General features: G+C 43.4%; 1 protein-coding gene across 30 annotated transcripts in view; it reads right to left on the bottom strand.

The window, feature by feature from the left end:
• Positions 1–23,487, bottom strand: part of MAGI1 (membrane associated guanylate kinase, WW and PDZ domain containing 1) — a 552,920-nt gene that overhangs the window by 2,009 nt on the left and 527,424 nt on the right. For 9 of the 30 annotated variants that reach the window (XM_075938513.2, XM_075938514.2, XM_075938519.2 and 6 more), the window contains 6 exons: positions 21,291–21,584; positions 16,558–16,761; positions 6,110–6,200; positions 5,918–5,978; positions 4,484–4,630; positions 2,700–2,838 (listed from right to left, as the gene is read on the bottom strand). In XM_075938513.2, the coding sequence (XP_075794628.2) occupies positions 2,700–2,838; positions 4,484–4,630; positions 5,918–5,978; positions 6,110–6,200; positions 16,558–16,761; positions 21,291–21,584 (936 nt within the window). Of the gene's footprint in view, positions 1–629; positions 719–2,699; positions 2,839–4,483; positions 4,631–5,917; positions 5,979–6,109; positions 6,201–16,557; positions 16,762–21,290; positions 21,585–23,487 lie in introns of all 30 variants that reach the window. The other 21 variants (XM_075938517.2, XM_075938537.2, XM_075938526.2 and 18 more) reach the window with 12 other exon arrangements.

Raw genomic sequence — 23,487 nt, 5'->3', positions numbered from 1 at the left:
TTCATCACGGAGGCTTATGAATGATTTATTACATATATGGCAAAACATTAAAGTAGTTGCACTGAGATGAGATGCAGACTTCTTAATTTTTTAAAAAAAGTATCTTAATAAGAGAGCTCTGATGATGTTACTGAGTCTTTAGCTCACTTCCTGAATTCAAATTTGGAGAGTCACCTACTTTTAGTAAAGGAGATTGTCTTTTTTTCACTCTACTACAATACACATGCTGAATACTGAAAGTTTTCATTTTTCTTGCGTACAAGCTCCTTTACTTTAACTTCTCTCATCACTTTTGTGTTGTTGTCGGGATGTGTGTGTGTGTGCTATTCTTTTTAGGATTTACAGATGAAAGGCTCTGTGTCAACTCACGGGAGATTACTTGGGTTGATTTTTAAAAATCAAGATGAGGAAGGAGTACCCCCATTTTCCCACAGCTTTCTTGCAATCTGGCTACTGCGCAAGGTAAGAGCGAGGCTTAAAACACGTTGGGGGTAGTGTACTTACAATTCAAAGAACGCAGGGTGCTCAGAATGAATTGCTGTACATATAAAAATATAGCAAAGCGGAAAGCAATGTGAGGGAAATAGGCCACAGCACAGAAACACCTAATATTGATTTTAGCTACAAACCGTAGTTTGATTATGGCCCGTAAGGTAGAAGCAAGGCTCCCCGAGCTTGTCATTTCTCATACATGCAGCGATATTAGGAGGTATCATCGCTGAGGAAGGAAGAGCCCAGCACCAAGAAAAGTGAGAGAGAGAGAGAAAGAGAAAAGTAGAAAATTTAGATTCCCCATAACAAAGATGAAAGAAAAAAATATCTACATCTTTTATCTCAGGATAAAGAAAGTTTATTTCTCCAGTATGATTGTCTAGGCATCACCCAAGGGTAAAGCTGCGAAGACAGCAGCTGTTATTATAGTGACATAATTAGACATTTAAAAGGTGATTCCGTAACCCAGACAACAGGCTCATCCATTTTAAAAGACAACTGGAACAGCGACATAGAATGCCATAGAAAAACCATTAACAATCAAACAACAACAAAAAAAGAAAGTCCACCAAAGACCACAACATTAAAAATAAGTACAAAAAACTCATTACAAAAATATACAGCTGCAGAGAGAAGCACGTTCCAATCAAATGTGAAGAATACTGGAACTTAACAGTGTCCAAGTAACCACTCGCGACTGAAGAAACCAACCCCAAAATGTTACAAATCTGGATGCATGTAAATTTATATATATATAAAACAAGTGCGGCCCCTGCATATTAAATACTTGCTTGAAAACTGTATGGTTAGCGGGACAACGTATTATTAGCCAAAAGAAAACGGGTATTGGATTTTCATCCTCAGTGCAGCAGACAAACGATTTAGAGAAGTGAAGCACACAATTTACAGGACCTTTATGAAGTCTAGCATATGATACAGTACTGTACACTGAAAGAAGTATAGGAAAAGACAGAAGTAGAAAGAGCATTACATAATTTCAGTGCTATTGTTCAACCTTCTGTGGGTGATTTATATTACAGAAGTGTAAACCAACAATGTCCTGTTTATATTATCAAATATTGTACATATTTGAAACCTATATTCTGATTTGGTCACACATTTAGGCTCAATTCTTTTTTGCGAACAGATAGTGGAAATTCTTTATTATTAAGAACTAGTTATTATTATTAAAAAACTAGTTCATGAATTGTGCAGAACGTTGTTTTGTTTTTAGGTAATGGAGTGAAAGACACACAACTTCTGACACAACAATATCCAGATAAGGGGGGAAAAGACATCCCTTCAAACATCAGTTTCTATAGAAACTTCAAAGACCTTTGGTTGGGAGTAGCCCTACATTGAGGGCATAATTTTCAACAATTATCTCAAATAAATAAGACATAATAATAATATTATTATTATTAAATAGAACACTATACTAAGCCACTCAATACTCTCGTTAATCAATTCCAACAGATAGGTGTAGAAAAGGAATTCTACTGCAACTCACAGCAGAAAAGGAAAAGGAACTCCTTTCCCTCAAGACAAACCTTGGAAACCTTTTCATAACCTCAAAAATCTTTTCAGAATTTACAAATTAGTGACTTGATACCAGCAGATATTTTAAGGGGGAAAAGGAATCAGGAGAGCCAAATTAATATATATTTTTGCATAAACATTTTGAAATAACTCTATAAATATTTACATATTAGCTGAAGGCAAACCCCATAAACTTTCTTGGTTTTCATGCCGACAGGTACAGAAAAACTAAGGAAAACGTCTAACAATAAACTACTGACTCAAAATAATTCAGGATCTCCCCCCCCCCCTTTTTTTTTTTGGTATGGATTATAGGAAGAGCATTATTTGAGATAACAATTCAACTGCTGAGAGACAGTTTGGCACAGTTCAGTAACATTCCTTGTTTGGATGGTCAAGACAATAAGGTTTTTGTTTATTTTCTCTGATCACCGAAAATACTGGTTTGATGATCTTGCCTTACACTGTGCCCAAGTCCGTAGAAGCAAGGAAAGGATGAAATTTGTAGAAAATTCAGCACAAGCGAGGCAATTAACCATTATGTTGCAAAGGCTGGTAAGACACTGGTGAGAAAGGAAAATAACAAGCATCCCCGCTTCAGATCTTGAGACAAATCATTCATGGAGTGACGCCAGGAAAGAAAGGAATGTTTTCATAGTTTGACCCACCATATTCTGGTACAGAGCCATCTCCTCGTTTCAGAAATAGGCGGACTCTGCGGCCACCATTTTTAATCAGTTCTATGGCCCGAGCATGCTTCATGTTCTTGGTGGTTTCCCCATTGATCTCTAGAATTTCATCGCCAATCTATCAACGTGATGAAAGAGAAGAATATAATATTATAATCAAGCCTCCACCAGCAGTGTACCACCTATTGAGCAAGTCACTTCAGGGAACACAGTATTTTACATAACAGTTTATGTCTAGGAACTTGGCTGACTTGAACACAGAGGCATGGCATGAATCAGCCTGGATTAGAAATTCAAGAATTGACCAGGAAAGGAAAGCAAAAATTGTGTACTGGCTACAGTGGTGCTACGATTAGCTACATAGCTCTGTTGCTATAAATTTATCCTTAAAAAAACCACCTTCTTTCCAAATATGAAAATTTCTTGCACTACTTTTTGGAAGAAGAGAATACACCGAACATGCAGTTTTTAAATAAACAGCATCACAGCGGTTGTCTGCAGACCTATAAAAGTGATAGGCCTCTTCTCTGAGAGCCTGGCCAATTTAAGGTTCCAATCCCACAAAGACTTTTGCACGTGCTTATGGGTGGAATGAATAGGACTCAGATTCATAGTCTTTAAGGTCAGAAGGGACCATTATGATCATCTAGTCTGACCCCCTGCACAATGCAGGCCACAGAATCTCACCCACCCAACCACTCCTGGAATAATCCTCTCACCTATATCTCAAACAAAATACAGGACTATGTAGCACTTTAAAGACTAACAAGATGGTTTATTAGATGATGAGCTTTCGTGGGCCAGACCCACTTCCTCAGATCAAATAGTGGAAGAAAATAGTCACAACCATATATACCAAAGGATACAATTTAAAAAAATGAACACATATGAAAAGGACAAATCACATTTCAGAACAGAAGGGGGATGCAGAGGGGATGCAGGGGGGAGGGGGAGAAGGAAGGTAAATGTCTATGAGTTAATGATATTAGAGGTGGGGAAAGGTAGATGTCTGTGAGCTAATGGTATTAGAGGTGATAATTGGGGAAGCTATCTTTGTAATGGGTAAGGTAGTTGGTGTCTTTGTTGAGCCCCCCGCGGTGAGTGTCGAATTTTAGCATGAATGACAGTTCAGAGGATTCCCTTTCAAGTGCAGATTTGAAAGTCTTCTGGAGTAGGATGCAGGTGATTAGGTCATTGAGACAGTGTCCTTTCTGGTTGAAATGGCAAGAAACTGTTTTTTCTTTGTGATCCTGTCTAATATCTGTTTTGTGGGCATTGATCCTTTGGCGAAGTGTCTGAGATGTTTGTCCAATGTACATAGCAGACGGACACTTTTGGCACATGATAGCATAAATTATATTTTGATCAGGAATAAGGAACGGGGAGTGATAAGCAACTGACTGAACTTCAAAAGACGGAGGTCAAATGGAAGCCAACACACAGACCAAGGGGCAAGTGCAGCTTCCAACCTAAGACGGCCAATGACAAGTTGGTAAACACGACCGTTTTGTTTCATTGCATGGCCATCAGCAGAGGCAACGGGATTGGCAGTGAGGGAGGAGTCCCTACAATTTTCAGAAAAGTTCATGCAGTTCATATCGAATGGTGCAGCGTTTTTTTAAAGATCAGCACGACAATGGCACTTCAAATCTAGTCTGACTGTTAGAACAAGTCAAAATGGTGGGAAGTTTTTTGAGAACAAAGAACTTTTGTTGCAAATAGATTCCCCCTCCCCCCCAAACTCTCCCTTTGTATTCACTTACTCTCATCTTTCCACACCGCTCAGCTGGACCATCCTCAGCTAGCCGCAACACGTAGAGGTCCATATTATACTCTCGGCCACCTCGCAGGCTGAAGCCAAATCCTTTGGCTCCTCTTTCCAGCTCAACGGTATAAAAATCTTGGTCCTGCTGGAGGAGGAAGACCATTTGTATAGAACTGACCAAGAAGTGGAACTTTGTCCTATTGCCTGCCTGATAAATATTTAACAAGGGACAGTACATTTATCTTAAAGATAAAAAAAAATCATTACTAAGGCTTCTCTTTGCTCTAAAAGGCCCAAACTGTGATTCAAAGAACGCTTGTAAACGGTCAGCAAAGAGGTGATAGGTCCCATAGCGTTAGCTATTCCTTGGTAGCTGATGGCACTTTCTCCTCAAGACTGCTAAAAAGGCAGGCAATTCTTTTCTACACAGCGTAGTAATTGCTGTATCACCACAAAGATACTTCGCAGTCAGCAACGCGAGTGATTATCACTGAAATTGCCAGTGGGATGGGAGGTATCCATGAGATAATCTCTCCACAGGTTAAATCTCTCTAAACCAGGACTCTGGTCCAGCAAATCTGTGGTGATGTTCCTGGACCAGACAGTCCTGGTGGTGGAAGAGCTGCCAGGAGCCCTGCTGCAGGAGCCCTGCTGGGCCGGTGGGGCAGCTGTAGCCACAGTGGGCTCTGGCGGGGCTGGCTGACGCAGGGCTGACGGGAACAGGCGCCCCAGTAGTGGGCCTGCAGTCTGCCATGGTGGGGCCAGGAGCCTTGGCAGCAGGGTTGTGGGCTGCCACGGTGGAGCCGGCGGCCGGGCTGAGAGCCCCAGTGACAGGGCTGCTGTAGTGGGGCCAGTGGGGCTGGAAGGCACGGCAGTGAAGCTGCGGGCTGTTGTGATGGGGCAGGAGCTGGCAGTATAGTGGGGCTGGCGGTGTGGGAGCAGGGGGGCCAGAAATAACTTCCTCTACTCCTACAAAACTCCTTATTCAGGACCTGTCAAGATGCTGGACCATGTACTGGACCAACCAGCATTATGAAACTGTGGTCTACGCTCTGACGCTATAGCCCTCTTATCAAACGTCTTTTTTTTGTCCTCTGAATCTCTCAGCAATTGGTGCACAGCAATACCGCCAGGCTCGCCTCCTCAGAGAACACCCTCCAGTAAACAAACACATACATTATTACTGTCATAAGAGACTTTGTCTTTGTTTTTAATCCTGATCCAGCTCTGTCTTTGAAGCGTTTGTCATATGAAACAACATCAATGCATATTCAGGGTCTAATCAGTGATCCTTCTTTCCCAGACAAAGTGGAGGAGGGAATCTAGCCTCACAAGAGAAATGTTCCAGGGAGAATGCTTTCAGCACAACTTGTGAGCGAACTGGAACCATGCTGGCATGGTCGAACAAGTCAATGAGAAAGGCATCTCTTACCTGTGCTGCCTGGGGTGCTTTGAAATCAAACTGGGATTCCTGCTTTGGTTTTGCGTTGTTCCTGTTGAAATGAATGAGAGAGAAGAAAAGAGAGGGGGAAGAAAAAAAACAACTCATGGGAAATGAAGATGATTGCGAAGAAACCAAAGAAATAGCAAGTCAACACGCTCGCCTCCAAGAAAATGAGCTGACCTGGGCTCCGGGGCTATCTGCTGAGGCGTATGTGTGGTTGTAATTGTAGCGATTTTTTCCGCATTCGTCAATAGAGTAGCGTTGGAGGATTCTGTAAAACAAACGGGTGCTTGTGAGAAAAGATCTTAACTCAGATACCATAGTCACAGACAGACTCATGCTTTGCAATGGAATTTCACTGGAAAGGTATCAAATACATTTTTAAAGAATGTGCCTGAGAGGAAAATGCATTGGCTCATCTTTAATAAATCCAGCAATTGAAAGGAGAATTCTGTTACCAGGTAACGATTAAGTATTTATCTCAACATCGAGTGTGCAACGATGGTCCCTCCAACCCTTTAAATATTTAGTATGCCTTTGATAAAGACAATAATAAATGGGAAAATAAAGCTGACAGAATTTCTCTCTGCTGTCTATAAAAACAGCTACATGCAACAGCAGTGCAAGTATACATCTAGAAGGGCTTTTCAATCAAGAGTTGCACATTGGAATTTTACAAGATAGACACTGTCCTCCTTGCCTGAATTTTTATATTGGTTGCCTTCGACACAAAAGGTTCTAGATAAAAAGCACCTCTGCCTATGGTCCTTATAACAGAAAGCCTTTTAAACACTAACCCATCACTGGTGTTACTGTATTCTGTGCTCCTTCAATGACAAAGAAAATTAGTGAATGTTCAAGGTGACATCTCTCAACTCCATTACCACTGAAAAACTCATAAGGGTGGAAAACACCCGAATCAGAAACAGTGTCATAGCTGGTAAATTGTGTCCAGCAAGATGCTCCACTGAAGTAATTATAAGTATATATTAAGTATATTTTATGTGAATTGGATTTATTCTCCAGTAACTAAATTTCATCATTATTTTCATTAGTCTCAAAGAAATTCCAAGGGAGCGAATCAGATAATGTAGGAAGTTTGAACAAGATGTCTTCTCTTATGCAGCTCACTATTGAGAGCTAAGGTTAATTTTTTTTTAAGTATAGGCTAATTAAGGATCATGGAATGTTTTAGTTGGTTGATCAGCAAATCTCAATTACTTCCAAAGTCAGATCACTTGGGTCCTTTCTATAGGATCACTAAAATATCCCATAAACCACAATATAGCCAATACTCTCTCTATCTGAATCTCTATCTAAGGTGCCACAGGACTCCTCGCCTCTCTATCTGAATGTGTACCTTTAAAATTTGTGTTCTAGGATATACTGAAGAAAGGCCTAATCTAAAACTTACTGATGTCAATGGTGGTTTTCTATTGACTCAACACTTGGGACATGATCAAAAACACACGGGTTTTTCATCTCTCTCCATTATTTCATCTCTCTCCATCATTTAACCAACTATGCTGTTTGCATTATTATTGTTTATTAAAATACAGTCTGTTGCACATTCTATGCTCAGTGTAATACACATATCCTTGGAGTGGCATAACCGGTATGAGACACACAAAAATGTAGGGGTGAGATTTTCAAAGTCCTCAGCATAGGCCTAACTCTGCTCCTAGTAAACCACAGAATTACTGGATCGGAAGTGACATCAAGAGGTCATCTAATCCCGTCGCTTGCACTGACAACTGGACTAAGTACTATTTAGACCACCTCTGGGAAGTATTTTGGATTGTGTGGGGGGTTTACCACTGATTTCAATGTGTGCAATTAGGCCGCATGTGATCCAACCTAATACCCTGATGTGAACAGCCACATATTTTCTGCAAGGGCTGGAATCTGAACCCATTTTGGGAAGAGGCCTGAAAAATGAATTTTGCAAGTTGGAGAAAAGACAGATTTGTAGTTAAATCATAAAAACGAGAAACTTGGGTTCTCTTTTCTGTTCTGCTTCAGATTTTCTTAACAGTTTTGGGCAAGGCACGAACAAGAAAGACTGGGGGGAAAAAGGGGGATCACGTGAAACCCAACCCTGGACCTAGATACAAACACCATTGAAGTACTGTGAGTGTTTGAAATGAGGATCAAAATTAGGCCCTTTGCAATGTTAAGCATCCTTGGTCACAGATCTCATGCACTCTCTATAAGTGTACACATGCTTATTGAAAGTGGTGCTGGACAGTTTTAGAAACTACAGAATGCGTGCACTCTTGAGAAAAGCAAAGGCATGAGCTCAAGCGAGCATTCATACAGACAATCAAGAGGATTACAGTAATCAGTAAGTGAATAAATAACTTGGAACTCCTCGCTTGGCCATTTTGGAAAGTGCTCAGTTGGAAGTCTGAAGTCCCTGAAAATACTTCTTATGTAATAAGACGTGATTGTTTTCCAGGCAAATGCATCTTTAAATGGTTATAATAGATGGAGACTCTTAAAGAGTACATTCGATATTCATGTTTGTCTAAGGAAGAGCAAGTTCAGGGAGTTACAATGACATTTGCTTGGGCAATTACAGCAAACAAATATATCCACCTCTTCTCATAATTATGATTTCTGAATCGCAACAAGCAAGTAGAGAACAGAAATCACCAATTGCCATGGGAACTCATGGCATTCAAGCTATAACCGGGAGCGTGTTCCTAGTAGTTTACAGCATTGATAATTGTTGACTTGGTGGATACAGCAGTAACAGCCAGAATGACGTTTTCTGAATATTTTGGTCATTAGAAAAGACTTTGTCCCTGCTGCAGGTAGTTGCAGTGTCTTACCAATAATAAATACGCATTACTTACAGAGGGATTTTTATCCAAGGCACATCCTCCCCTTCCTGGCAGGGGGAAGTTCACTGAATTCCACTGAGGTACAAGTTTGAACCTCTCTGGTCTGGCAACATCCATGGTCTGGCAGGATCACAGACGTTGCTGGACCAGAGAGTCCTTGGACCAAAGAGCTTTAGAAGCTTAGGGACCAGGGCAGAGCCAGGAGCCCAGCAGCCTGGGTTGGCCCTGGGTGGTGGTAGCCCTGCCATCCCCGGGCCCAGGAGCCCTGCAGTGGTGGGCGGGGGAGGCCTCTGCTGACAGACCCTGGGAGAGCCCAGAGTCTGTGAGCAGTGGGGCAGATTGACCTCCCATGCTCTGAAAACTCCTTTGTTCAGAACTGTTCAGCTGAGGGTACCGCACCAGGGAGTTCCAACCTATATTCATTAGAAATCATTAGCATGAATCCAGTTGGCAATGGTAACACCACCAGCGAAGAACTGTGAGGGCCTTGCATGGACCCTGAAGAGGCACCGAGTTCGCAATCCCACCCTGAAGCCTATGCTGCACTATCATCACATGTATCATTCCTTGCACTAGTTCGAGTCACACTCACTCAGTTCGGCCAGCCCGGGAATAGCTTTTGTTGGGTACACATACCCTCGGTGCTTGTAAAAAGGACATCTCTCCCCCTGCTGGGCAGGAGGCCTAAGGGCTAGTTTCATTCCTCTGAAGGCCTGCTGTCTGAAGTAACCATGGTCCAACATGGCTGAGCTTACGGATAACTTGAACCTTGTTTGCGCTGACACTGAGGGCTGGCTTACATTACCAGAGGAGATCGATCTAAACTGATGCACTCAGACCTACTTAGCATGGTGTCTTTACTGTGGTGTGTCAACAGGAGGTGCTCTCCCATTGACTCCTCTTGCACTCCTTGTTGAGGTAAAGTACTGGAGTTGACACTACAGCAATTGGGGATCAATTTATTGTGTCTTTACTAGACATAATAAATTGACCCTGGCTGGACTGATTGCAGCCCATCGATCCAGCCGGTAGCGTAAACATACTCTTTAGTTTGCTAATGGACTTTCATTCATACAGTCATCAATGCTGAGGCCAGAAGGGACCACTATCATCATCTAGTCTGACCGCCCATGTGAACGCAGGCCAGGGAATTTCATCCAGCAATTCCTGCCCCAACCCCATAGAATTTCTGGTTGAGCGAGAGCTTTAGACAGTCATCAAACACTCGGCTCCGCAAGATAAATCTCTCTTTCCTGCCTAGCCTTCTTTGCAGGACGCTTCTGTCATCTGGTATTTGTCCCTGTTGACTCGGAGGGTAGTTTCTTCTCATGTCAGTTTGCATTAATGAAAGGTATGGGCCTCGGTTACAAGAGTGATGGCTGGAAGCTTTTCTGGAAACGGACCTAATGCTGGGGTTGTATTTTATCACGTTGGTGTATTTTATTTTGACCTATAAGGCACCTTGTAACAGATGTCCCTGTTCCCACTAGTTGGCTGGGTGTGGCTTCAGAGATGCCAAAGAAAGGAAAGTGAAACTAACTCCTTGTTGGGGGGCGATGCTGCCTGAAGCTAGCCTGCATTGAAGAACTGCAGGATTTTAAGACAGCAGGGACTAATTCATGTGGGCGTCTCTGCCGTTGCAACCTGCTCACAAAAGAAAATGCTCCTCGGATGTACTGAAAATTCATACAAGGCTCAAACTTTCCATTGCCAGTTGGGTATGGCCTGGAGACAGGCTACATACAGAACACAATAGTCTTATTCCTTAGGAGCCGTACTACGAATACCAAAGGGATCAACAGGACATCTTGGGAGCTGATGAAGTTCCATGACACTGTGCTGTGTCTATCTTTAGACCAACTAGTGGAAAGTAGGAATTGTCAACAGACGTGGAGCACTTTTACTACCTTTTTATAAAAGCGACAAGACAAGCATCCTTGCTGAATAATTTCTACTCTCCTTTCTGCTTCAGAATGAGAAGAACAATCTTTCTAACTGATTTAAAGTTTATTTAGTTGTCCTAACTTCTGTAAAAACCACTTTTAACAACGGAGATTGCTCTCTCCGCCACCACCCATCACAAAGTTTTGCTAAATTAAGCTAACTCAACAGATACCAAACAAAACTTCAAATCCTGGCTTAGGAATGAAAACAAAACAAAACAAAACACAACAGACACTGCTTCCAGTTTTGTTCCCATGACACAGACTCATTCCCATTACACTCCTAGGGTACGTCTCGACTACAGGCTTCTGTCGACAAAGAGCATCTAGACTACATCCAGTTCTGTCGACAAAGGAAGCCGCTTTGTCGACATGACAGTGTAGGCACAAAGGACAGTGTAGATGCAGTAACGCCTTCTGTCGACAGAACGCTGTCGACAAAAAGCGCTATTCCTCGTAGAATGAGGTTTACTGCCGTAAACAAAACTGCCGAGTTCTGTCGACGTTATGTCGACAGAACTCGGTGGCAGTGTAGACGCAGGTATAGTTTTGTCAACAAAAGTGCAATTTTGTTGACAAAACCCTGTAGTCTAGACACACCCCTAGTGAACCTCCCTTGTCTGGCACCCTTAGGACCTGACCAGTTTCGAAACAGAGAATTTTTGCTGGACCACAGGAGGTCAATATTTTCTAGCATCATTACCAACATTTTCACTACTTACTAGGTTCTTAAAAGACATTTAGAGGTAAATCAGAGCTAAATAACAGCACAGAACACTGAGAGCCAGGATTGGTGGCTGTAAACAAACTTTATGGGACCGTGGGAAACTTGGCCACGCCCATGATAAGTGGACACCCGGCTCACCCAAATCATGCCGGGCCACGGCGGTGTCTGGAGCAGGGAAGGCTGGACTAGAGAGCTGTAGCAGTCCCTCTGTTTTCCAGGCCAACTTCAATGGCAATACTTGGAAAGGTATAAAGTTAGTGCATGCAGGGTCAGGGGTTAAGTTAGTAAAGATCAAAATAACTATCTAAAATACTTGACAAGTCTCAGAGGGTTCGCCGTGTTAGTCTGTATTTGCCAAAACAACGAGGAGTTCGGTGGCACCTTAAAGACTGACAGATTTATCTGGGCATCTGCTTTAGTAGGCAAAAGCTCACTTCATCAGCTGCATGGCTATGCATGCTCAAATAAATCTGCTACAACATTGGAAGCACTAGGAGCCAAATTCTGCCCTTGGACCTTGATGGGTTCTATACAGTATTAATGAAACAGATCTTCTCTATATATTCACATATGTGCAAATGATTTTAAATAGATTCCTGGCTTGGATTCTGGTGGACCTTGGTCTCTCCTACTCTGCCTCTAGTGCAGTGTATTTAATCTGCTGCTAAGATCTCATTTCCATTGTTGGGCTTAGAATCCACGTGGTGCATATTGTTCGTGGCCTGTGAAATCTACTAGACCCGGTCTGTTGTCCCTTCTGGCCTTAATCCTAGGCTCCCTGATGGAGTTTATCACACAGTTGAAGTTTTAAAGTCATTTGTTCCATTAATAAGCAATGCCAACATTTGTATCTTTTCATGATACAGTGAAACCTTTGTTATCCGGCACTCTGTTAACCAGAAAACTTTGTTAACCAGCATTGCCCCCAGGTACAATACTGTCACATCTTCAGGCGCACAGGCCTGGCTTAGTTTAACATGATTGGCTTAATTGTTTTTATTTAAGAAATACTAATCATCTTTAACTCAAAATAGAAACGTGAGACCAACTGCCTCACACTACAAAACTGCTAATATTCAAAACTTGAGTTTTACTATTATTGTCCATTGGTTTTTCCTAGGTTGATGGGACCCTCAGATAATTGGAATGCCCTAATCCTCAAGAATGCCGGATAGCACAGGTTTTACTTTATCTGGCATCTTTGAAAGCCTCTGCTACATCAAGATGTCTGAATCACAACTTTCATTTGAAAAAGAAAAGTTACTAGTGCTACCGGCTGTGGAGAAAAGCTTCAAAATATGGCTCCAAATCAAGGCGGCAGATGAAAAAACCCAACATGGATTTTTTTTTTAAACAAATCACTCATGATTTTAAAGCAAATGGCTCCCGATTTTAGGTTAGGGGCTGTATCCTGACTTTTGAATGCTTGCTGAGGAAAATTGAAACAATCACCTTGAATTGCAAAGTGAAAGTTCAAACAAGGGCCTGAATTCTGCGGTGACACCAGTGGCAAGAGCAAAGTTTGACTGTTCTCCTCTGACTTGGCACTCCTTTGCCTTTCTTTCCTTCCAGCATGGAATGACCTGAGAACAGCTTTAGCTGAGACTTTCCTGCATGTCTTTGTCTCAGCTTAAATATAGTTAAGGTGGTATGTTGTGTCTCCCATAATCCTGTTGTGTGTGTTTGGGTATACACAGCTGGCAAGTTTCCCACACACACAGACTGAGTGAGTGTGTGGGGGAGAGCAAAGCTGTTCTTACGTGAAGATGCTTAAACCAGTCAAGATTTTTATAACTCAGATGCCAACTTCTCTTGTAGAATCCTAGAATCCTAGGGCTGGAAGAGACCTCAGGAGTCATTGAGTCCAATCCCCTGCCCAACGCAGGACCAACTCCAATTAAATTATCCCAGCCAGGGCTTTGTCAAGCCGGGACTTAAAAACCTCTAGGGACGGAGATTCCACCCCCTCCCTAGGGAACCCATCCCAGTGCTTCACCACCCATCTAGGAAAATATTTTTTCCTAATATCCAACCTAGACTTCCCCCACTGCAACTTGAGACCATTGGTCCTCATTCCGCCATCTGCTACCACTGAGAACAGCCTCTCTCCATCCTCTTTGGAACCTCCCTTCAGGTAGTTAAAGGCTGTTATCAAATCCCCCCTCACTCTTCTCTTCTGCAGACTAAATAAGCCCAAATCCCTCAGCCTCTCCTCGTAGGTCATGTGCTTCAGCCCCCTAATCATTTTTGTTGCCCTCCGCTGGACCCTCTCCAATGCGTCCTCATCCTTTCTGTAATGGGGGTATGGGCGGAAGAATTGGACTCTCAATTTTGTTCAGTTGCTGGAACAAGGTAACACACCACTTTTCTCTAGGTCTCTCTTCAACATTGGCACAAACAAACCAGTTCAGCTTCCTGCCTCTCACATTTACAGTCATTTCATTATTCATGAATACCCAATTCACTGGACACCGCAGGGAATCACAGAGTTTGGCCTGCTGCTAACAATGGCAAAAGCTCTCAACTGCACAGAATCTCTCCTCCCAAATACAAGTGGTTTATAAAGAGAGAGACTTCCTAGTCTTAATCAGTTTACATTTTTATAACTAAAAGCATTGCAAGCAGGCTGCTTGGGTAAGGCATGAATTTATTCTTCAGGTTGTGCTCATTAAAGGATTTTTAGTATGTCTGTACTGCAAAGGAAAACCTGTGGTGTCGAGTCTGAGCGGCTGAGTCAATAAACATCAGCTCAAAGGACTTCGTCTGGGTGGCTAAAAATAGCAGTGTAAGCATTCCCAATGGAGTTGGAGCTTTGGTTCTGAAATCTGATGGTGGGGGGAGGGAGTTTTGGAGCCTGGGTCCAGCCCAATAGGGAACAGCTACTCAGATGCTTTTAGCTCTGCAGCCTGAACCCTGTGAGTCTGGGTCAACTGGCCTGAGATGTGACCGTGCTGCAGGGTTTTTTTTTTTTTGCAGTGTAGACGTACCCTGAGGGTGCGTCTACACGGCACCCTAAACACGAAATACGATATGTAATTTGTGCTATGTGTCTCTTATTTTGACTGAATTGCGAAACAGCGCATTTCGAAATTCAGCGCATTGACACAGCGCCAAATTTCGAAATAACGCACTATTTCAAGATATGCCTTAACCCTCATGGAACGAAGGTTCCAGGGATGCCGAAATAGGTCTCAAAATAGCGGATGCGCTATCTCGAAATAGTAGGTGCGTTCAAAAGACACGGGGTGTAGACGAACCCTTACAGAAATAGGCACCACTGAATTTCTCGACTAGAAATTGGACATGTGACTCCTTTAGGCTGCCATGAAAATCCCTGGCTCAATTCATAATTTCTCTCCTGCTCTCTAAAAATATTCACTGCTGCGAACTCTGTTTCACAGATACAGAGTATACTGTGGCTTGTGTGATAGACACTGAAGCATAAGTGACAGCAAAATGTTTCCCGGCAGACTGTGCGGGTGAAAACCCCCCCTCATGTTTATAGTTTTCATTGCAATGGGCTCTCGTATTTGAGCCAATTTTTCCTTAATTGCACTGCTTCTACATTTAATTGAGTTTTCTGGACTGCAAATAATACATTGCACGATTCTCAAAGTGCTCAGTAGGAGTCTATCAGGGACGTCAAATGTTATAAACATTGATTCAACTTGATAAGAACAGGACAGCAGGAGAGAATTTCTGAAAAAGGAAATTCAGACCACAGACCAATCCAGAGCATATAATTTACAGAGAATCAATAGAAAATGCGGGATTCAGAACATAATTTAATCCTACCATAGAAATATGCCTAACGTTTATGTTTTGCGCCTACTTAATGGCAGGGTCAGTGATAGGCTTGGGAAAAGAGTTCTCCTCAATTCAGTCTTAGGGCTTGTATGCATGAACACTTTACTTGTAGCAAGCTGGAGTATACATCTACCATGTTCTAGCCTGCCATGCATTAAGTGTCCATAGAGACCCTGCTGTCTTTCACTAACTCGCTCTTAGCACATGGCAGGGTAGATTTACACTCCAGCTTACCGCAAACGAAATGTTTGCACTGCTAAGACACGTGGCATGGTGAAGATTTGGTGATCAGGTCTGTTCCCTGCTATCGGCTACATTAGGTAATTCCCAAGTCAATGAAAATTTTGAGACAGCTGAAATCCCATCTAGGCGTACGTCTAAAATACGTTGTTTTTCTTCAAAAGAGGATATGCAAATTCCATGGGAATTTGCAGATCTTCTTCCAAACTCACTTTCGAAAGAGGCATTTTTGAAAGTGAAAGTAGTCCGGATGCATTTTTTTCAGGAAAAAACCCTTTAAAAAAATACAACCCCACGTAAACCTCATTTTTTAAGGAACAGCGGGTTTTTTTCGTAAAAGGGGGGCTTTCTCGAAAAAAATGCGTCCAGACTACTTTCACTTTCGAAAGATCCTCTTTCGAAAGTGAGATTGGAAGAAGACATGGAATTTGCATAGCCTCTTTCGAAAATAAGATGTGGTCTAGACATAGCCTAGGTGTAGCTCCTGAACCAATCAGCTGTGAACATTTCCAGGATCCGAGTCACTAAGCAACATCATTTCAAACTACAATGACAACATTCCGAAAGCAACTGGATCTGAATTAAAAAAAACCTTTCTTTTCAAACAGCTTAAATCAGGACGTGTTTATTTCTTTCTGTGATCCCTTTTCCTAAATAGCCTGCCTGTGTATCAGTAAAACTTTCATGCATCACATGCATCGTCTCTCAACTATTCTAACATATCAGCATCATTGCAAGCATCAAAGTTTCAAAATCCACAGAGATGTGGGTCATATTTGAAGAAAGTAGTTTAAAAGGGACAACTGGAGGAATGAAAGAGGCAGGGATCTTAATTTCTGACCAGACTCAGTGCCTCTTTTTTTTTTTTTTTTTAATAAAAGCTGATTTCCAGTTTTGGGAGGGAAGGAGGGAATATGGCTAAGTGAGAGTGGCAAACTTCTTAATGCTAATTTCAATCTGGCGTGGTGAGAATGGAAACCAGCAAGTCTGTTGCACTCAAAGTGTCATGAAAAGCCAAAGAAAAATGCAACATTCAGACGAGATAGAAACGAGCGTATACTTTACCGTCCCCTGGAATGATGCGCAGAGTAACAGTGTTTCCTGCTTCTTTAATTAAGTTGACAATATCTGAATGCGATTTGTTGGTGATGGAACATCCATTAACTGCCAAGATCCGGTCTCCTACTTTCAGCTTGCCACAGCGGTCTGCGGGGCTCCCCTCAATTATCCGACCTATTTTGTGAGGCATGGCCACACATGCATTTCCTGCTTTTGTATTGGTTTTGTTTTTTGTTTTTGTTTAATTGTTTATATACATGGGACAGAGGTGAAGGGGAAAAGGAGAGAAAGGGTTGAAAAGGGAAAGAGAAGGTTAAGGGTTAATTAATTAATGCATCAAGCAAAAGTTATTAAAGGATAGCATTGCTGCCACTGTTCAAAACATTGGCAATCAACTATAGGAGTGCAAAGTGCTTCACCTGAACTTACTACTGTTACAAGTAGGAGTTTCCTACAGTTAAATTGCTAATCCAGCAAAACTCTGGTCACAAACGATGGGATTTTTTGCATTTACAGCGGCCCTTAAACAATCAAAAAATAACCCAACCGAGGTTTTACTTTGTACTGTAACCTTGAAACTGCCAGTAGAAAACTCCATCTCATTCCAGGGAGATTACATCAGTCAGCATCGCTTGTCTTTATCTCAGCCAGATGCTGTTCAAGCTTCTGCCAATGTTTTGTTCTTTCTCAATTTAGAAAGATAATCACTCAAGGCCTAGTAAGGAGCGTGACTCCCTTTTAACCACAGAGATCTAGTCTACCAAGGCTGCATGGGTAAGCAATAAGACGCTGTTTCTTCCATCATGAACAAAGGATGCACTAGGCCAGGCGCAGGGCCACTAGAGATGGGCCAAAACTGACCAGGACCACCAACCTCCTCATCACCATTTGTTAACTCTTCCCGTTTTATGATCTTAATGGGCACAAGGTTGTGGGGGGGGGGAAGGTGGAGGAGAGAGGAAACGAGGGACGCCTGATTTAAATAGCTCTAAAACCACAAAGAAGCCAAATGTCCAAGAGATTTAGACAGCGAGAGCGTTTTGTGAGGACTGCATTGTAGACTCAGAACTGTCACCGTCCCCCCACGCATGCAATCGCTTGACTTTGTACGGGGCTGAGCACCGCTGAAATCAGTGTGACACGAGGATGCGCGGCACCACGCCGAACTGAGGGAAGAGGGCCCAGAGCCTGGGTCAAATAAACCACCAAGCTTCCTGAAACAGCAGACAAGCCCTAGACATGCAGCACATGGAAGTGGAGCATGAGATCGTGAAGCGTGCGGTAATGACTCTGTGGCCGGAATACACTCATCCCCAAAATGCAGTTCTGCGTGGATGCTGTAATGGTTTGTCTGATGAGTAGTTTTAGAGATATGCACTGTTAGATGGGGGAATAGTACCAAAAGACCATAAAAAAGAAAGGGCTAAAAAAAGGGGTCTATGACAAGGTGGGAAATGCACGCTTGGTACCAGCAGAAAGGGTTGTTATAAATAGGACGTCTTTCCTCAATAATGAGCAAATTCCTCTCTTGTGCAAACAACCTTTGGACTGCTCATTTCAGTGGGCATGCTATGGGTAACAAAATCTGAATTTTTTTTCCCCAGTCTACCCTATTCACTGATCATAGATGACTGACCCCCATGCCCGAGTGACCAGGGAAGTTTTTAATTAGTTTGGCCCATCTCTAAAGACCACTCATGTGAGAGGTACAAAAAACTACAGGTACAAGGCAAGCACTGCATAGCTCAGGGCAAGCATCTCATGCAGAATATTAGGAAAAAGTTCAATCTATTCAAAAATTCAAGGAACAACAGTCAAAGGTCAAAACATATCACCGTGGAAACCGTAGAGACATTATATCACAGCATATTATAGCCGCTTTCATTTAGTTAGCATTTCTGGTTAAAGTGAGTGACTTTTTACTTCATGACAAAGTTTCTTTACGGAGGGGGGAAAAAAAGCACAGTATCTCTCACATCTAGTAATCTCTATTCTACTATAATGTCTATTTTATCATATCTAGTTTAAACACTTTAAAGTATATAAAATCTCTCTCCACATTCAGTTTACACTTTAATAGCTCATTATGTTTTGGTATAAAGATGCCTCGTCCCAAATTGCACTTTTGAGGTATTGAGGGATGCATGGGGCAGCCAGCCTCCTGGGATTAGGGGAAGGACTGTGCCTGAGAAGTAAGGATGGCATCGTATTGTAACTTCATGGCTCTCTTTTCCCCTTAAAATTGCCACTGTAGCAGCTCTAACAGCGCTAAGAACAACTGCTCTAGATCCGTGACGTCCAACCATTTCTCAAGCAGTAGCCACTGGTCCGTGACGTCCAACCATTCTCAAGCAGTAGCCACTGGTCTATGGCTATCGTGAGCTAGCCACACTCAACCAGCCGAATAGCCACATGTGGCTAGCGTGTTGGACACCACAGCTCTAGATGATGTAGTAGTTTAAGCACCGTCGCTATGCTGGTGCTCTCACCAGTGCCAGAAAAGGTGGGACACTGTAGAGAGGAAAGGCGAGTATGGATAAAGCCAGTGAGAGGCACTGGGGAACATGGCAGGTTGTATAGGATAGTGCAATCCACTTGACACTTTTGTGCTCACCATGCCTCGCAGGGTAACATGGAAGGAGTAGAATTATGGCTCTGCCTCCTGGGGCTATTTCTACACTGGCGGGTTCTTGCACGAGAACTACTTGCGCAAGGGTTCTTGTGCAAGAACACGTCCACACTGCCATGTGCTTTTGTGCAAGAGCATCCATGGCAGTGTGGACACTCTCTCGTACAAGAAAGCTCCGATGGCCATTTTAGCCATAGGGCTTTCTTGTGCAAGACATCCCTGCTGCGCATCCACACTGAGCTCTTGTGCAAGAGAGCTTATACTTGTTAGAGAAGAGCATAGCTCTTGTGCAAGAAGCCCTCTCTTACCACACCATACTGTAAATCTTCTTGCGCAAGAGGGGGCAGGCAGTGTGGACACTCTGCAGAAGAACGGCCATTCTTGCGCAAGAACTCGCCAGTGTAGACATAGCCTGGGAGTGCATACGCAGAGGCGGGTGGTCTCTATACTCCCGTGAGCCCAGGAGCCAACGTTGCCTCTGGCTTCACGCAGGGTATGCATTTCCATCCTAGCCTTCCCTCCATTCCTCCTACTCACATCCCTGCACCGATGTCATCCCCCACTAGCTGTCTCTGCTTTTACTTAACTATCGTTTCAAAAATACCCCTCTTTAGCGATGCATTGGGCCCTCCCAAATTCATGGGGACAAAAGGCACCACAGACTATGAAATCTGATCTTTTCTGTGTTTGTACTAACTTCTTTTCATGGGGGAAGGCTAGTTTCTCAAATTGGGGGGCCCTGACCCAAATGGGAGTTGCAGGGGAGTCACAAGGTCATTTTAAGGGGAATGTGGTACTGCCTCCCTTACCTCTGTACTGAGTATTGGCTCTTGGCCGGACACCCAGCTCTGAAGGCAGTGCACTGCCAGCAGCAGCACAGAAGTAACAGTGGCAATACCCTACCATGCCACCCTGGCTTCTTCGCTGCTGCTTTCAGAGCCAGGGGACTGGACAGCAGCAGCTGCTGAGGCCCCAGCTCTGCAGGCAGCAGTGCAGAAGGAAGCGTGGACATGCCGTACCAGGACATCCATACATCTGTGCTGCTGCCGGCGGCGACTCTGCCTTCAGAGCTGGACTCCTGGCCAGCAGCTGCTGCTCTCCCGCTGCCCAGCTCTGAAAGTAGCAGCGCAGAAATAAGGTTTAGCAGTGCCCCCTTCTCCCCGCAATAACCTTGTGGGCCACCCACAACTCCTTTTTGGCTCACCATGACATTTCAGATTTAAATAGCTGAAAACGTGAAACTTACAATTTTTTAAAATCCTGAGACCATGAAAGAGACTGTGAATTTGGTCAGGCCCTAGCTATGCAGAAAGAATTACATCTTCCTGCAAAGATCGAACGGCTTGGAAGGAGTTCTCCAAAGATGAAGGCATGTGCACCTGCATTGACACAGGCACCCTACCAAGCTGCTTTAAGCAAGAGCAGGTGACCAAATTCATTCAAGGCAGCATACAAACAACAGACACATCAGCTGCTCATTTTTTGCTGTTGAAATGAAGTGTGCATTTGGGAGAGGGAGGCGGGAGTGAGCAGGAGCTGACGGAGACATGCAATCGATTTTATTTTATGGCAACCACTAACATTTTAACAGTTTCCATATATATCAGCTTGTTCCAACCCTTAAGGTGAGCCAAGAGCATCCCTATGAACCCAAAAGACAAGCTAAGCAGTGCAGCAGTGGTGGTTTTTATATGTACTAGATCTCCACTGATAACAAGAGGCAAAATTTCAGTCATTCAGTTATTTCCATCCTGCAATATTACGTGCCCCCTTTTCACTCGAGGGACAGCAAAATCCAACACAGGGCATGGGGTTAATGCACCACTGCAAACACTCCCAGAGTGCACCTTTGGGCCAGCCAGTCATGGGCACTGATGATGGGGCTGCTGCTATTGAGTTCACAATTTTTAATTCACGGAGGGACAAAACCCAGGAGGCAAACCCCTGCTAATGCTCAGCCGTCAATGAAGTTATTAATGGCACAAACCGAGGCTTGCTCAGGAAGGTTAATGATTTAGATCTGAGCTATTTTCACTGACCCCCTCTCCCTGCACCCATCGTTCAAACTCTTCTCTCGCTACTGGCGCTTGTGCCCATTTCCAGGACTTACCAAAAGTGGTCCCTGCCTCGGGCCGGCTAACGGAGGACACAATCACAAAGCCAAAGCCTTCGTTTTCTCCCCGGCGGATTTCAACGTCGTATGGCTGCACCACCGTGCTGACCACGCCGCTTCCCCCGCCCCCACCACTGCCAATGCCGCTGGTGCTGCCGCTGCCCGAGCTCACGGTGTTGAGGGAGTTCTGGCTTCCCTGTGGGGTCCGCTTCTCCTCTGTCAGGGAAGCGGGCTGGTTGCTGCTGTGGTGCGAAGAGGCTGGAGACGGGACTTCATTCTCGGCTTTTGGAACTGCGGAAGAAATGCACGATTCTCACCCAACCGTCTCCGCAGAGCGCACTGTTCTTAGGATCAAAACCGTTCTGCTACGGACACGCAGGCCGGTGACAAATGGCAGAACCGGTGTCTTCTACGGAGGACGGATGCCTGGAATATTTACTCTGTGCACCTGGCACAGCCAGGACCAGCTGCTGCCACCAGTTTGAAACAATAAGGGAAACACACGTCTGTGGCAGGCATGCGCATGTGGGTACAACAGCCCAACGAAGGCTTTGTTTGCACAGAGACACTGCGCCGATTTAACTAAAGGAGTGATGTTGCACTGAGTTAAACCATCTGGCTGGGATGATTGAGTTGGGTTTGGTCCTGCTTTGGGCAGGGGACTGGACTCGACCTCCTGAGGTCTCTTCCAGCCCTAGGATCCTACGATTTAGTGCACCTTTGCACGTGTGGAGGCTCTGCACCGTTTTCTATCGGATTTACATTGGTTCAGCTTGTCCTTCTTAAGTTGCATCACACTCCACTTTTAGTTCAACCGGAGCACCTCTGTTCACATTCCAGGCCAAAGAGAAGATGCAGAGTTAAGTGCCATTAGCTACCAAGACTAAACCACTTGTATATTATGAAGTTGCCCCCATAGGTAGGGCTGAGTTAGAGTCTTGCTAACTTACAGAGATTTCCAGCGTGTAACACTGAATAATAATATTAAAAAAATACATGGGCCACTGTGAGCACTCTGGGATGGAACCTTTTCACTGGTGTGTGTGCAGTGTTTAGAACAACAGGGGTGTATTCTAGGCACTACAATGGCACAGATAACAGAAGTTGTAGGTGGTGGTACTACAAACGCTAAGGATCATTACACAATATCTTAACAAATAAAGCCAGACAGAAACAAGTACAACAATCAATGGACCACGAAGATATAAAAAGCATAGAATGTACTGTTCAGTGTTGTTACCCATCAAGAGACCTAGACAAAAGCATTGGATGTAAGGGCAAAAAATGAAAACATTACCCCATGCAAATCCTAGACCCTAGCTAACCATCTCAAACCCTTTGTACACAAGGGAAGGGGGAGCAGTAGGATATCAAAAGCTCAGAAACAATATAATCTAAACCTTTTTTGGCTAGTGTCCAGCCTGGATTAAAAAAATTAACAAAAGATCTCCACCTGTAGAAACCAATCCTCTATTACAGGATCTACAATGATAATGTCTAGTAATGCAGTCGGTTATAACAAATAACGTATGCTCCACTTGCACTCCCTTGTTGAAATCATTAGTTATGAAATAAGCACAGAAGATCATGTGTGGTTCAATGTATAAGAACAAGGGGCTGTTTTGGAGAGGCCGTGACAGCCTTAGCTACTTTTATGTGTTTATTCCTCCATCCGGAGATTAATTTGATGCTACTTTAAGCTTAAAATCCCTCATTCCCTAGTCTTCTGTTGACATCTCACTTTGAAGGTCTAGTTCAGAACCTGTCTGTCTAGAAATGGCTCCATCCAAAAATACTAAACCTTAACTCCCTGAAATTTGGGTTCAGATAAATTAAAATCCCAATCAATAATAGGGACACACAAATAAACTAGCATTCAGAAGGTTCTCCATCCTGAACTCACTAGCTGCACTATCATTTTGTTGGACAATACCAATTTTTACAGATTTGCAAGAACAAAATAATGTTTTTTTCCCCCTCACCCAAGCCATGTTCAACAACGGAAATTCATCTTGATGAATCTGGGAACACCCTAGCTTTTGAATATGGTGAAAACAAAATGAAAAAGGAGACAAGTGTTTCAAACAACTCTACAGGTTGAACCTCCCTAATCCAGAACTCTCTCACCCATAAACATCCATTGTGCGGAATGATTTTAGTTAGCCGGATATTTACTTTTCATGGGAGTGGCAAA

Source organism: Pelodiscus sinensis, chromosome 11 (genome assembly GCF_052426305.1).
Source record: "Pelodiscus sinensis isolate ZL-2025 chromosome 11, ASM5242630v1, whole genome shotgun sequence".
In the NCBI taxonomy this organism is placed as follows: domain Eukaryota; kingdom Metazoa; phylum Chordata; order Testudines; family Trionychidae; genus Pelodiscus; species Pelodiscus sinensis.
Note: the sequence above shows the minus strand (reverse complement) of the source record. Positions and strands in the feature narration are given on the sequence as shown.